Source organism: Zingiber officinale, chromosome 9B (assembly GCF_018446385.1).
Source record: "Zingiber officinale cultivar Zhangliang chromosome 9B, Zo_v1.1, whole genome shotgun sequence".
In the NCBI taxonomy this organism is placed as follows: domain Eukaryota; kingdom Viridiplantae; phylum Streptophyta; class Magnoliopsida; order Zingiberales; family Zingiberaceae; genus Zingiber; species Zingiber officinale.
Genome location: NC_056003.1, coordinates 46,478,466 through 46,492,161, shown reverse-complemented (window position 1 = coordinate 46,492,161; position 13,696 = coordinate 46,478,466). Strand labels below are relative to the sequence as shown.

The 13,696-nt window shown below is 35.4% G+C and overlaps 1 protein-coding gene across 6 annotated transcripts in view; it reads right to left on the bottom strand.

The window, feature by feature from the left end:
• Window positions 1-13,696, bottom strand: part of LOC122025621 — a 133,976-nt gene that overhangs the window by 106,074 nt on the left and 14,206 nt on the right. For all 6 annotated transcript variants that reach the window (XR_006123779.1, XR_006123780.1, XR_006123781.1 and 3 more), the window contains exons 5-9: window positions 12,076-12,144; window positions 11,852-12,007; window positions 11,674-11,747; window positions 11,102-11,189; window positions 1,911-1,953 (exon numbers count right to left, since the gene is read on the bottom strand). Coding sequence is in view for 2 of the 6 variants with exons in the window: in XM_042584457.1 (XP_042440391.1) it covers window positions 1,911-1,953; window positions 11,102-11,189; window positions 11,674-11,747; window positions 11,852-12,007; window positions 12,076-12,144 (430 nt within the window). In the remaining 4 variants the exon portion in view is untranslated. The remainder of the gene's footprint in view (window positions 1-1,910; window positions 1,954-11,101; window positions 11,190-11,673; window positions 11,748-11,851; window positions 12,008-12,075; window positions 12,145-13,696) is intronic.

Sequence of the window (13,696 nt, the reverse complement as noted above, 5' to 3'; positions counted from 1 at the left end):
ATTGATGGTAAGTTAAATATTCTTGCAGATACACTCTCCCGATTAGTAAAGGGGCCGGAAATGATAGTTGTCCTCACGGATGAAGAAGATGCTAAAGAAGAAGCTTCCTGCTCCATAAGATTTCCGTTATTAACGGAATATGAGGATCTAATTCATGAGACATTGCCAAAAGTCTTTTTGAAAGAAGAGCACGATAAAAGAAATCGAATGGCTAAAAACGAAGATCAAGCCATTAGTAACATAACAGAAAGTCTTCATGAACTGGAACTTATCCTCCAGATGAAAGAGTACGACTTCAATCATCGAAGACACATGGAAGGAGGATATGATAGCTACTACCATAGGAACCTTGAGTAGGGGTGTCAATTCGGGTGGGTCGGGTCGGGTTGAGTTTTTTATTTTTTTTAAACCCAACCCGAACCCGACCCGAACCCAAGTTCAACCCAAAACACCTCAACCCGAACCCGACCCATATAACCCGAAAATCCGATTCAAAACGACTTTTTTGGGCTATTTTCCCTATAATTCTTCACTTTTATCTCAATGTTCCATCATTATCATACAAACATGATATTAATATACATAAAAACATCTAAATTTTTAAAATAAAATTTGATTTAACCCCAAAAAAATCCACAAAACCCTATATTTAAGTCAACCCGGGTCAACCTGGGTCAACCCGAACCCGACCTGACCCAACCTGAAACTTTTTTACTCTCCAACCCTCCAACCCGAACCCGATTTTTTTCGGGTTGACTCGGGTTGGGTCGTCGGGTCGGGTTCATTTTTGACACCCCTAACCTTGAGGACATACGGAAAAGCAGAAGAGACATGTTCACAGCAATGCAACATGTTCAACAGATACGGCACGAGATAAGGAGGACTACGCCATAATTCATAAGCAATGGTGGGCCCAAAACGTGTAAAGATAAAGTAGCTTTAATAAAGTCACTTTTTGAAAGGACTGAGCCCCGGGGAGCCGTCCTTTCCCAAAGTGATAAGCCTTATGAGCTGTAAAGTAAAGCAAGTGTGCTGTAAAGAGGAATAAGTGTGTTGTAAAGTCTTTATGGCAGACAAAGGGTGAATAATAGAGGGACGATGGGACCAAGAAAATGGGTACCCGCCTTTGTTATTTCACAACCTTCTCTCGCCTATAAAAGACTAAGCGTGTAAGGGGTTTGAGCATCCTTGAGCAATTCCAAGAATCTCATTCCTAAAGTGTGCTAAGAGTGTTTTTGTTTTAGTCTGTAAACTACTTTTGAAGGTAGTAAAGAATTCTGTGCTTCGTCACAGACTCTTGCTTTTATTCAGAAGCGATCCATATTTGGTATCAGAAAAACCTACTGAAGGGAATATGCGTCTTATCTTATCTCTAGAAGAGTTAGAGTGCATAACTTATGACTTAAAGTGGCATTCGTCGATTTAACTCTTTATGCAGCAACCTCAAGAAGCTTTGTTCATAAAAAGCACTTCACCTTGCTTAGAGATAAACAATCATAGAACAAGCAGTTTAACAAAACACCAGATGTCTATTAGCATCTCTCTTAACCCTTTTCCAAGAAAACTCAGGTTATAACCTAAATGGACTTCTTTTTAAATAGATAACTACCTAATGAAACTTCTTTAGTCATCTTATGTTTCGAGTAATAATTGATATACAGCCTTATCCCTTTTTTCAAGTAATTATTGAGCAATTAATTTGCTAAAATACACCTTATAATAAGCTATTTATCGTACAACAAAAACGGGCATATCTGATATAGAAATTGGCACATTTAGGAAAATGATTTCTAGAGTTGATAATTCTAAAAATAGGGTTTAGGCTCAAAAAGGTTAGGATTGACCACTAGTCCACTATGGTAGCATATTCCATCTGTAGTATAATTCAGTTCAATTATATTTATACTTACACATGTTTCAGCAACACAAAGCACATTTTGAAGTCTCAAATATCTGCAATAATAAATAGAGTAATGCATCAGTCTTTGATAATATGTACCGCAAATAAATGACAATTCATATGGTATGTTTGAACATAGCATCTTTGTCTCTTTGACAACCAAGAAAAATTATTAATTAACAGAAAGACTTACTAGAACATTCAATCAGATAATAAGTGCAAAATCTTAAGAATTAAACCTAATAAAAAACAATTTAATTATATCAATTTAGGGATGGCTATATCGGTCTTATCTTATAATACAAAATTAAAAAAGAAATATTATATTTATCAAGGTTTAAAATTTTGAGTCGTGATGGAGTTGTAGTCTCTAACCCAACACGATAAGATTTTGGTATCATATTATGTCGTGTCAATATGATTTCGATATTTTTTTTCTTCTTCAATATAAGTGTGTATTCATTAAAGAAAACATTTTAATATTGATAGTTATAGATGTTCATTATTGAGTTTATATTTTAGACATTAGCTGTTGAGTTATCTTGTGAAATATTTAGTGCCTATCGAAGCTTAAGCAATAGATATCACTATAAATTTGAAATCTCTCTTTTACTATTGTTGCACATAATGAACAAACTGTTAATCATTTGAAGTTTTATAGTAGTGGCAGTCTGTCAAAAACCTTACATCTAGAATCTAAATTGTGACAAATTTAAAGTTTCGATGCATCTGCACTAATGTCGCATATGAAGGTTAAAAATGTAGATATATTTTCTGTTTATTCTTCTTTCTCATCTCCTTCCATTTTCTTTATCCAATTCTCCACCAGCACCGTACATTGAAACTCTAATACGGTATTGCAATAGTATTGTTTTAGGTAAAGTTGAAACATCAATATGACTCGAGATTTTGAACCTTGATATTAGCTTTATATAAGATTTCAATGTTGGATAACTTAAGATGGTCAGATAAAGGAAAATAAACAAAGTTCTCTTTCAATAAAAAGAATTTGATACAACACTAACTCAAATTAAAAAATAATGCAAATAATCATATTTATTTTAGTGAAGCATTCGATATGTAGTACCGTGTATTTGATGGAAAGATTAGTTCTTGCAACTAGGGGTGTCAAAAATGAACCCGACCCGACGACCCAACCCGAGTCGACCCGAAAAAAATCGGGTTCGGGTTGGGCATTTTCGGGTTCGGGTCGGGTTCGGGTTGGAGGGTTGGAGAGCAAAAAAGTTTCAGGTTGGGTCAGGTGGGTTCGGGTTGACCCGAGTTGACTTAAATATAGGATTTTGTAGGTTTTTTTGGAGTTAAATCAAATTTTATTTTAAAAATTTAAATGTTTTTATGTATATTAATATCATGTTTGTATGATAATGATGGAGTATTGAGATAAAAGTGAAAAATTATAGGGAAAATAGCCCAAAAAAGTCGTTTTGAATCGGATTTTCGGGTTATATGGGTCAGGTTCGGGTTCGGGTTCGGGTTGAGGTGTTTTGGGTTGAACTCGGGTTCGGGTTAGGTTAAAAAAAAAAAAAAACTCAACCCGACCCAACCCGACCCGACCCACCCGAATTGACACCCCTACTTGCAACACCCTTAAAATTTTCCAACACTAAAATTAAATAATCATCTATTAATATTGATTTATTTACATTTAGATCAACATGTCTTAATTTACCACCCGGAATGACACCCCTAGAATTAAAATTGGTATAGGCAATAGGATAAAAATATTCATGTGTCCCGAGCTTAAAATGGTGAACCACCATATGATGCTTTAAAGTTATTATAAGATAGTTAAGAGTATGATAAACTTCGATTAAAAATTAATCTCAACTAAACTCTCCTATATATCTAAATAATCATGAGCTTCATTTTGTCTATCACTCTTATATCAACATCTAAACTTAGGGGGCGTTTGGTTAATGGGTTTGAAAATGAGGGAATGGAATGATAGTAAAAGATAGTGTTTGGATTGTGGATTTGGGAATGATAATTTGGGAATGATTTCTAGATTTATGGGAATCAACCAAACTCATATAACTAGGTGAGTTTCATTTCCATTCTCATTCTCATTCCACCTTACTATCAAACCTATACCCATAGTCATTCTCATCATTTAACCAAACGTCACCTAACTCTTAATAGCTCTAGCCATGGTTTAAAATATTGAGTTGTATTAGAATTTCGGTGTATAACTGGAACGATATAGTTTCGATACCGTATCGTACCGTACTGATATGATTTCAATATTTTTAAATATAAAAAATATTAACTAAAAAAATATTTAACATAAATTTAAAAAAAAACAATATATATATATAATTTTTTTAAAAAGAAAAGAAATACAAAGAAAAATAAATAAATAAATACATAACAACAACCAAGTCTTATCCCGCTAGGTGGGGTCCGCTAAAATAAATAAATAATTTATTATATTTTTAGAATTAAAACAAATAACAAACATAATTAATTAAAGAATTTTATTAGGGTTTAATTAAGCCTCTTTAGATTATCCATATTATAGTTAGGAGTTGATTAAGATAATCAACTTAAATTTTAATTAAAACTCTTGGCCCGCTCACGCAAGCCCTCCACAGGCACAAGAGTGATATTTTTTAAATATAAAATATAATAAATAAAAAATAAAAAACTTTTTAAAATAAAAAATAAATTAAAAAATTATCATATATTTTTAGAATTAAAAAAATAAAATCTACAATTAATTAGATAATTTTATTAGAATTTAATTAAGTCTCTTTCGATTATCTCTATCATAGCTGAGAGTTGATTGAGTTAATAAACCTAAGTTACCAATGTTAATTAAAAATTCCGCTCGCACGACCCAGGCGACCCCCTCCAGCATGGTCGAGGGGGTCGCGCAACAACTTCGGCATGACCGCTGGATTCGTACGACAATCGGATGTGGCCGCTAGGGTCGCATGACCCCTCTAATGCAGCTACTGGGGTTGTGTGACCCCTCCATTGCTGCCGAGGGGGTCCTACGAGCCTTTTGCAGTGATCGTAGGAATCGCGCGATGCCTCTGTGACTGTCGTTGGCCCTGGTGTTGGGTTGTGTCGATATTCGTCAGCGAGCAAAACTAAATGATTCGCCCGTTTCGAGTGGTTCATTATGAGATTTTGATCCATGGCTCTAGCGTCATGATCCTCATCATCATCCAAAGTCAAAACGCCAAAACAAAGAGTAGGGTTTTTCATTTGTGTCATGTCGAATCTGAAATATATAAAAGCCTAACCTAAAGACGGCAACAGGCGATGGCAACGGCAGTAGTGATGTCGGTAGCGAGCGTGCAGTGGCAGCAAGCGGCGGCAGCGATGGGGCAACGGCAGCGGCCGTTCAAGGAGGAAGGAGGGGTGAGTTGTTTTGAAATCACCTAAAGCACCAAGGTTTTTTTAACCTACATTGCACCACCTAAAACACCGCCTTCCATAAAAGCGATGCGGTTGATGTCCGCCTCCTACCTAGGTGGTGCATAGGTGGCCGCCTCAAGAGCCATTTAGAACACTAAGTATGATACTTATGTTTCTACATTCCTTTACCACTTTATTCCATATGTTACTCCCCAAACCTCCTAATACTCAATCTCCTCTTGTGCTAGATCATATTTGGCATCAAAGCCTGACTTAATATGTCTACAAGATCCGGGAAGAGTTTTAGAGGAAAATTGACTTATAATCAACGTGATGAGATACTTATTCGCGTGATGCAACTTGATGATATACAAATTCGTCTAAATGGTGTTAAAGCTATGGTTTCTAAATCTAAAGGTCATCAAGTCCAAGGAGAGCATGAAGATGATGTTATATCAAAGAGTAGAAGGAGAAGAAAATTCTTATGATTATGGAGCTTATATTGAAGTTCATTTTGAAGAAGATGAAGAAACTTCTTTAGCAAGTGTTGTTAGGCGTATTGTTACTACCCTAAAAGTCGAAGGTGAAAATTAGAGATGGATATCTATTTTTCATATATTGGTTCGTTGTGGGGAATCGAGCACATAAGTTTATTATTAATGGAGGAAGTTATATGAATATTGTCTCAGTATATATGGTAGAGTGCCTCAAGCTTCCTACATAGCCACATCCCCAACCATACAAGGTTGGATGGATCAATAACACAAAATTATAATGACTCTAGTTGATGCGACATTATGTCTATGAAAGTAACTCATATACTTCTTGGAAGACTTTCGTTATACTATCAAGATGTGCATCATTATGGCAAGGAGAACACATACACTTTTAGGTTCAACAAGAAGAAAGTGTACCAATGCAAAGACGGCTAAAATGAAGAAATACAAGCAAGAGAAGGTAAAGAATGCTACTAATAGTGGAAATTCTCAACACATTCTGACCAGGAAAATTTCTACTATATATGAGAGTAAAGAAAGTATTACTAGAAATGCCCTTATAATCAAAGAAGTTAAAGAAATATCTACTTCTAAAGCTTCCTCATATCCTCCGGAAATTACTATGTTATTAAATGACTTTTCTGATGTAGCTCCAGATGAATTACCTAGTGAGCTTCCATCAATGCATAAAATTCAGCATGCTATTGATTTTGTGTCAGGCTCACAACTACCTGATCTATCAATCTATCAAATAAATCTAAGTGGACGTACAAAATTGAAGAAGCAAGTGGAAGAATTATTGTCCAAGCGTTTCATTCGCGAAAGTCTAAGCCCATGTGCTATTCCTTACTTCGTTAACACCAAAAAAAGATGGTAGCTGGCGCATGTGTATTGATAGTGTTGGTTAGTTCTTATAGCTTTTCAAATTGATTTGAAATCAAATAGGCATAAGACTTGGAAATGAACGAAAGACAACTTTCAAGACTAAAGATGACTTTTATGAATGACTTGCCTTTTGGTCTTTCCAACACGCCTAGCACATTTATGTGCTTTATGAATCTACTACTACAACCATTTATCAGAAAATTTCTTGTTGTTTATTTCAATGATATCTTAATTTTCAACAAGAATAAAGAAGAACATCTTATCCATTTACGACAAGTTATGAGAATTATTCACAAAGAAAAGCTCTATATAAATTTAAAGAAACGCTCCTTTATGACTTCCTTTGTGGTATTCTTAGGCTTTGTGGTGTCATCTAGAGGATTAGAGACAGATCTTGATAAGGTAAAAGTCATCCGAGAGTGGTCATTTTCTAGGACACTACAAGCAATCAAAAGTTTTCATGGCCTGGCAACATTTTATAGGTGTTTCATAAAAAATTTCAGCATTATTATGGCCTCTATAACTGATTGTATAAAAAAAAGGCTCATTTGTTTGGACCAACACAGCTTCACAAGCTTCTCAAGAAGTAAGAAAAATTGGTTGAAGCACCTATTTTTTGACTAAATTTTACAAAGGTCTTTGAAGTGGGTATGTGATGCATGTAATGTTGGAATCGGAGGTGTATTAAGTCAAGAAGAGCATCCTATTACATATTTTAGTGACAAGTTGAATGAGATGAAACAATGGTATTTCTACTTATGATAAAGAATTTTATGTAGTAGATCAAGCTTTGTGTTATTGGCGACACTACCTCCTTCCACAACAGTTTGTTCTATATTCTAATCATCAAGTTCTTTAATATATCAATTCTCAGCAAAACCTAAGTCATCGACATGGAAAATGGAACTCTTTCTTACAAGAATATACCTTTGTAATCAAACACAAATCCGGTGTTAAAAATAAAGTAGCTGATGCACTTAGTAGAGTGATATATATTTTTTCTTCTATATCTATACAAGTGGTGGGATTTAAACTACTTAAGAAAGACTACCCTTTGTGCAAATATTTCAATAATATATTGTTGCTTTAATGGCAGGACAACATGAAGATTTCTCATATTTTTCAGTGCATAATGATTATCTCTTTAAAGGAACTTGACTTTGTTTGTTTAATACTTCTCTTCGTGAGCAAGTGATATGGGAGTTATATGGTGGCAAAAGGCGACTACGCTTGCCCCTAGCGCCCCCGCCAACCCGTCCTAGAGCTAAGACGGAGGAGATAAATCACAGGTGGCTAATAACATTTGGAATAGTGACTAGCGCACGAGGGATGCATTTACCTCGACTATGCCAAGATTCGAACCTCAAACCTCATGGTGGCAGCACCTCATGCGCTAGCCACTAGACCGTCCTGAGAGGACGATATGGAAGTTACATGTTAGAGGGGCAGCAAGTCGTTTTAGAAGGGATAAAACAATTGCAATGGCTAAAGACCGTTTCTTTTGGCCTAGTCTTAAAAAGGTTGTGGCGAAGACTGTCTCTCAATGTCGCACATGCCAATTATCTAAAGGAAGAAAGAAAAATACTAGTTTATATATGCCTCTACCAATGCCACACCAACCATTGCAAGATCTAAGCATAGATTTTGGCACATCAACCATGGCCAGATCTAAGCATGGATTATGTGCTTAGTTTGCCTAAAACCATTACAGGACACGACTCTATATTTGCAGTGGCAGATCGATTTTCAAAAATGGCTGACTTCATTCCATGTTCAAAGACATCAAATGTCGTTCACATTACTAAACTTTTCTTCAAGGTAGTTGTTCGCCTTAATAGGTTACCATTAACAATTGTTTCTAACCGAAATGTGGAGTCCACAAGCTACTTCTAGCGAACCCTTGGAAATTGATGAATACAAAGTTGAAGTTTTCTCTTTCTTTTCACCCTCAAACAGATGGTCATACAACGGCAGTCAATAGAAGTTTGGGTGATTTACTTCGTTGCCTTGCTGGAGATCATGTTACCACATGGGATCAAATTCTTCCTATGGCTGAGTTTGCATATAATAGTTCAGTGAATACATGGCTCAACTGAAATTGTTACAGGTATGCTTACTAGAAAGCCAATTCATTTGGTTCATTTACCATTGGAGGCAAGACCAAGTGCTAAAGTTGATGCTTTTAGCAAACGCATACAAGATATACACAATGATGTCAAGTGAAAAATTGCTCTAAGCAATAAAAGATATAAAACACATGCTGATTTGAAAAGAAGTTTGCTGAATTTCATGAAGGCAATATGGTAATGGTTCGTACAAGGCCAAGACGATATCCAAGAATGGTTTATAAGAAACTTCATTCAAAGAATGTTGAACCCTATAAAGTTTTAAAGAAAATCAGTTCTAATGCTTATGTGAGCTACCAGCACATATGGGTATTAGCAATGTCTTCAACATTGAGGATCTCACTTTATATTTTCAACATTGAAGATGTAATTGATCATCAGATTGTGTCTGAAAAGGGAAGAAATTATCCAAAAGCATCTTAACAAATAATCTCACTTTATATTCTGGGTACTAGGGGTGTAAATGAGCCAAGCCGCTCGCAAGCCGCTCATGAGCAACTCGGTCAAAGCTTGACTCGAGTTTGGAGTTGATCGAGCTCGAGCCAAGCTTGAGCCGACTCGTTTATTATTCAAGTCGAGCTCGAGCCTAGATAATATTGGCTTAAGGGCTTGTCGAGCCTATCAAGCCAGATATTAATATATAATATATTATTTTTATTTATTCAAGTAAATATTGATAATTTAGTACATTAAATAATTATTAATAAGTATTAAGTAAAATCATAATATTTGAAAAAAAAATTAAATTATAAAAGGATAAAAGTCAAAATCCCTCATTGTTGGTCTCTCACTTTCTCTCGGTCCTGTTTCTCTTCGTTCACCTTCACCGCTTCACGTCTTCAAGCCTTCACCTGAATCACCCTAAGGTGGCGGCCGCAGCCCTAAGTCACCTAACAGAGATTGATTCAACAAACTCAACACGCTGCCCTGGAGCCGTTCAACTCAACCTTCAACGTTTCCCTCTTTCTTTTTTCTGCAACCAAACCAAGATTAGGGTTCCTCAAAGGATAGTTTTCTTTTTTTTTCAGCCATGGCGTTCTCTGTCCCTCTTTGCCCTTTAATTCTGAGGATCTGAGCCTCCTTTGTTCATCTCTGTATTGGCTAGGGCAATGCGTTCATGATTTTTCCATTTAATTTTCTGACATGAGATTTCATCTTCTTTAGAATTTCGAAGGATGTTTAGTTTATATCCTAGCATTATAACTGTTGTTCCTATTATTCCTCTGTCTTATATATTCTTGTGGCTGTATTAGAATTCTTAGCCTAAAGATTTAACTTTTAACACGTTTTCATAATCTTCTGTTAGATGTAATATGAATGATCTTTAAAATATGTGTGCTTGCAATATATGGAAGTGGTAATGAACTGATCTGCTGTGGTTTGTTTCCGTCGTTGATTTCAAAGATTTGACATTGGAAGTTTAGAGCTTGTTTTTTTTTCTCGTAAGTACTTGCATGGAGTTCTTTTGATTCCTACAAACTAAAGATTTGAAGCATGTTTAGGAGACAAAATGGGTAAAATTGGATGTTGCTTTGTAGATTGTATTTTCTCTTCTTATTATTGTTTGAGCTTTTTATAATTTTTTTGACAATTATTTATCTTTTGAATGTAGAAGAGTCACCTATTTCAATTACTATAAACAGTGTCGTAGCTGAAAGTAATGAGGTTAATCTTGATATCAACAAGGAAATTGGCACAGCTGGTCAAGAAACACAAGCAAATGCTAGAGAAAAAGAGAAAGAGGGGTTCCAAACAAAGAAAAGGAAAAAAATTTCAGAAGTTTGGAATGATTTTGACACAGTAGATGGATCAAAAAAAGCAAAATGTAAACATTGTCAATCTCTTTTTACATTTGGTAAATCAGGAGTCACATCAAGTCTTTTGAGGCATAGATTAAATTGTGTAAAGAGAAAAATTCATTTGCGAGCAGCTGAACAACAAACAAAGTTGAATTTTCTGCCCACTGATTCAACTTCACCATCCATTCTTGCTTTGCATTCTGAAAAATTTGACATGAAACAAATGAGGGAGGCAGCTGCTCATTGGATTATGATGCATGAACATCCATTCACCATTCTTGATGAAGAGGGGTTCAATTTAATGATGAGAAGTGGAATACCGGAATGACAAAAAAATAGCAGGACTACATGTTGTATGAAAATTTATGAGGTTGAGAAAAAAAGGTTGAAGAAAAGTCTTGAGTGCGTTGATAAAATAAGTTTGACTTGCATATAGAAATTAGTTAAGAAAGAGCACAGGATAGAACTTTAATAATAATCTGATTATAATATCATTGAAATAAAGGAAACCTCATATATTTCCCAAATCTGTTACAATGGAAGGATAGTTTCATACAGCAACATGTATCTCTGTGACCAATTGCATCCATGATGCTGTCTGCAAAAGAGAGGATAATGTCTATAAGCAGATACGTTATTGTGTTGCACATACTTAAATACAGAAGTATACAAAGGCATCTTGATGAACAGAGAAGGGGTTTCAAATTGAATTTCTTCAGCAAATCAACACCTGAAGGCTGATACCATTTGCAAGAAAAGTATTAAACACATTAACGGAAGTTTTTTCATACCATCATGCAAAATTTTAGTTTAAAACTAGTGAAATCAATCTTAATTAAAGTGATTTTAAACTATCTCAGTTGCAGAAAAATATACAATAATTTAGGCCCTTGACAGCTGCGTTCAACAATAACTAAATAACTTTATGAAACTTGAGTGTGTATCTAAACTATTTATTTAGTTGCATGGAAACTATGAAAAGAGATGTCGAATTTTATGTCAGTTTTTTAGGGAATAGAAAAAACCTCAAATATAAATGTCAGGAGATAAAACAAAACATAAGAGAATAATGAAAAATCTACCCGAAATTGTAAGATCACCAATATTAGCATCAAACGAAGGAAGCAAGGCTTTCTCTGCAGCTTCATCTAAAACACTTTGCCAAATATAAACTCAAGTCACATTCAATTATTATATGACTTGTATCATCTTCATATAGCTTGAAGAATCCAAGATAGAACAACAAATTAGATGGCATACTCTTGTAGGTGCTTTTCCCAGTATAGTTGTTGCCAGTCAAGACTTTGGTTCAATTTTGATTTATCATTACCATCTATTCCAGAAGGATGAATCCTCTTGATATTGGACCAGCGAGTCATGAATAACATCATCCATAGTGTATTGAAATCTTCACACCTGAAGTAAAACGGCCATCTCTAAATAATATTTTCACATATTAATATTTATTTAACAAATCACATCACCTTCCACAATTTTGTCTGCACTCAAAGCTAGCATTTTTGCATCCAAACTCACAAGAATGGTCAGCTGATCTGTCACAGCATACAAGAGAGTCAAAAATATAATCAAGCAAACACTAGGGCATATAGTGGAGCTACCAAACTTCACCAAAGACAAAGAGCCCCCCATATTAAAGAGTAACTGTCATATTTGTTTAGCATGTAAACTAATCATGACAGCAAAAGCAGTTATTTTTTCAGTGTTCTGACCTAAAATACACATCCATGTGAATTGCATCAAAACAACCTATTCCAAAATAAGTTCAAGAGGATTCCATAACTATGAGTGTCAAAAAGTGAAAATTAAGGATGCTCCATGGTTTATATGACTTTGGAATGTAACCTCTAGTCTCAAGATTGAGCATAAAAAAATCTCAAGAGGAAAAAACATTGTGCTTAGAATAGTCCAGGAGTGGACATCATTATTATTAGCTTTGAAGATGAGCAAGAACTTAACTGCTGTGTCAATTAGGCAAAGGAAAAATAAATAAACACAATTTAGTTGTCAACAAGGTAATATAGGATACTAAGCATGATATCAACATTATTATTGTTAGACAAGAAAGCTGCTAACAGGAGAAAATTATAGCTGGATTAAATTGATGAAACACATAATTGAATTGTGGGGGAAAGAAGGATTGAGAGAAGAATAAGATAGAAACAAAAAATTATGGAAATCATATTAATTTTAGATGAAAGAATAACTATATGTTGGGGAAAAAGTTCTCCCTTGTAATTAAGCTTTGACCAAGTGTTTTGATATTTTTACAATTCAACTTAATGAAATTTTATGAGTTGCATGAAGTATAAAAGAAATTACACAAATTGGAGATTGAAGTTATTAAGCTTTGATGAACTTCATGAAAAACGAGTCAAGGATCTTCTAACTTATGGTGATCAACAAACTTTGAGAAGAACATACAGACCCATATTTTGTGGTTGATAGAAATTGTATATTGGGTTTATCTGAGATAGATTAATTTATCTGACATCTCTTAATGCAGGGGAAATTTTACCCTGCGCACCCCCGTGCATGATGCACTGCGCGACTGAAGGGGGCAGCCGACATGGTAGTAGGGGTACCGGTGGGGTGGGCCAACAGTGCCCCCTAATGCAGATCCTATTCTAGATCAGTTTGCTATACCCACGTGGAGAAAAGAAAGGATTAAGTTGATGAAACACATATTAAGTTGAATTGTGGGGGGGGAAAGATTGAGAAGATGGAGAGAAGAATAAGATAGAAACAAAAATATTAGGTTGGTCGCCTAGCCATCCCCAAGTATGGCTTTCCATGCCGCTCATTATTGCAGTCCAAGCCATGATTAGACAAGACTCCTTGCCGGTATGGGTGATACCCGGAAATGACCTCCCAAATCGCCTTCCCCAGCCCATGCACAGGCATGGCTCCTCACCTATGCAGTCCCATGCCATGATTAGACATGACTCTTCGCTAGTATAGGTCATACTTGGAAATAAGCTCCCACATCACCTATCACGGTCCAACCAATGCATGGGCATGGACCCTTGTAGTCGTAGACCATCCCAAAGCATGGTTTCTCACCTACCTCTACTTATAAATATACTT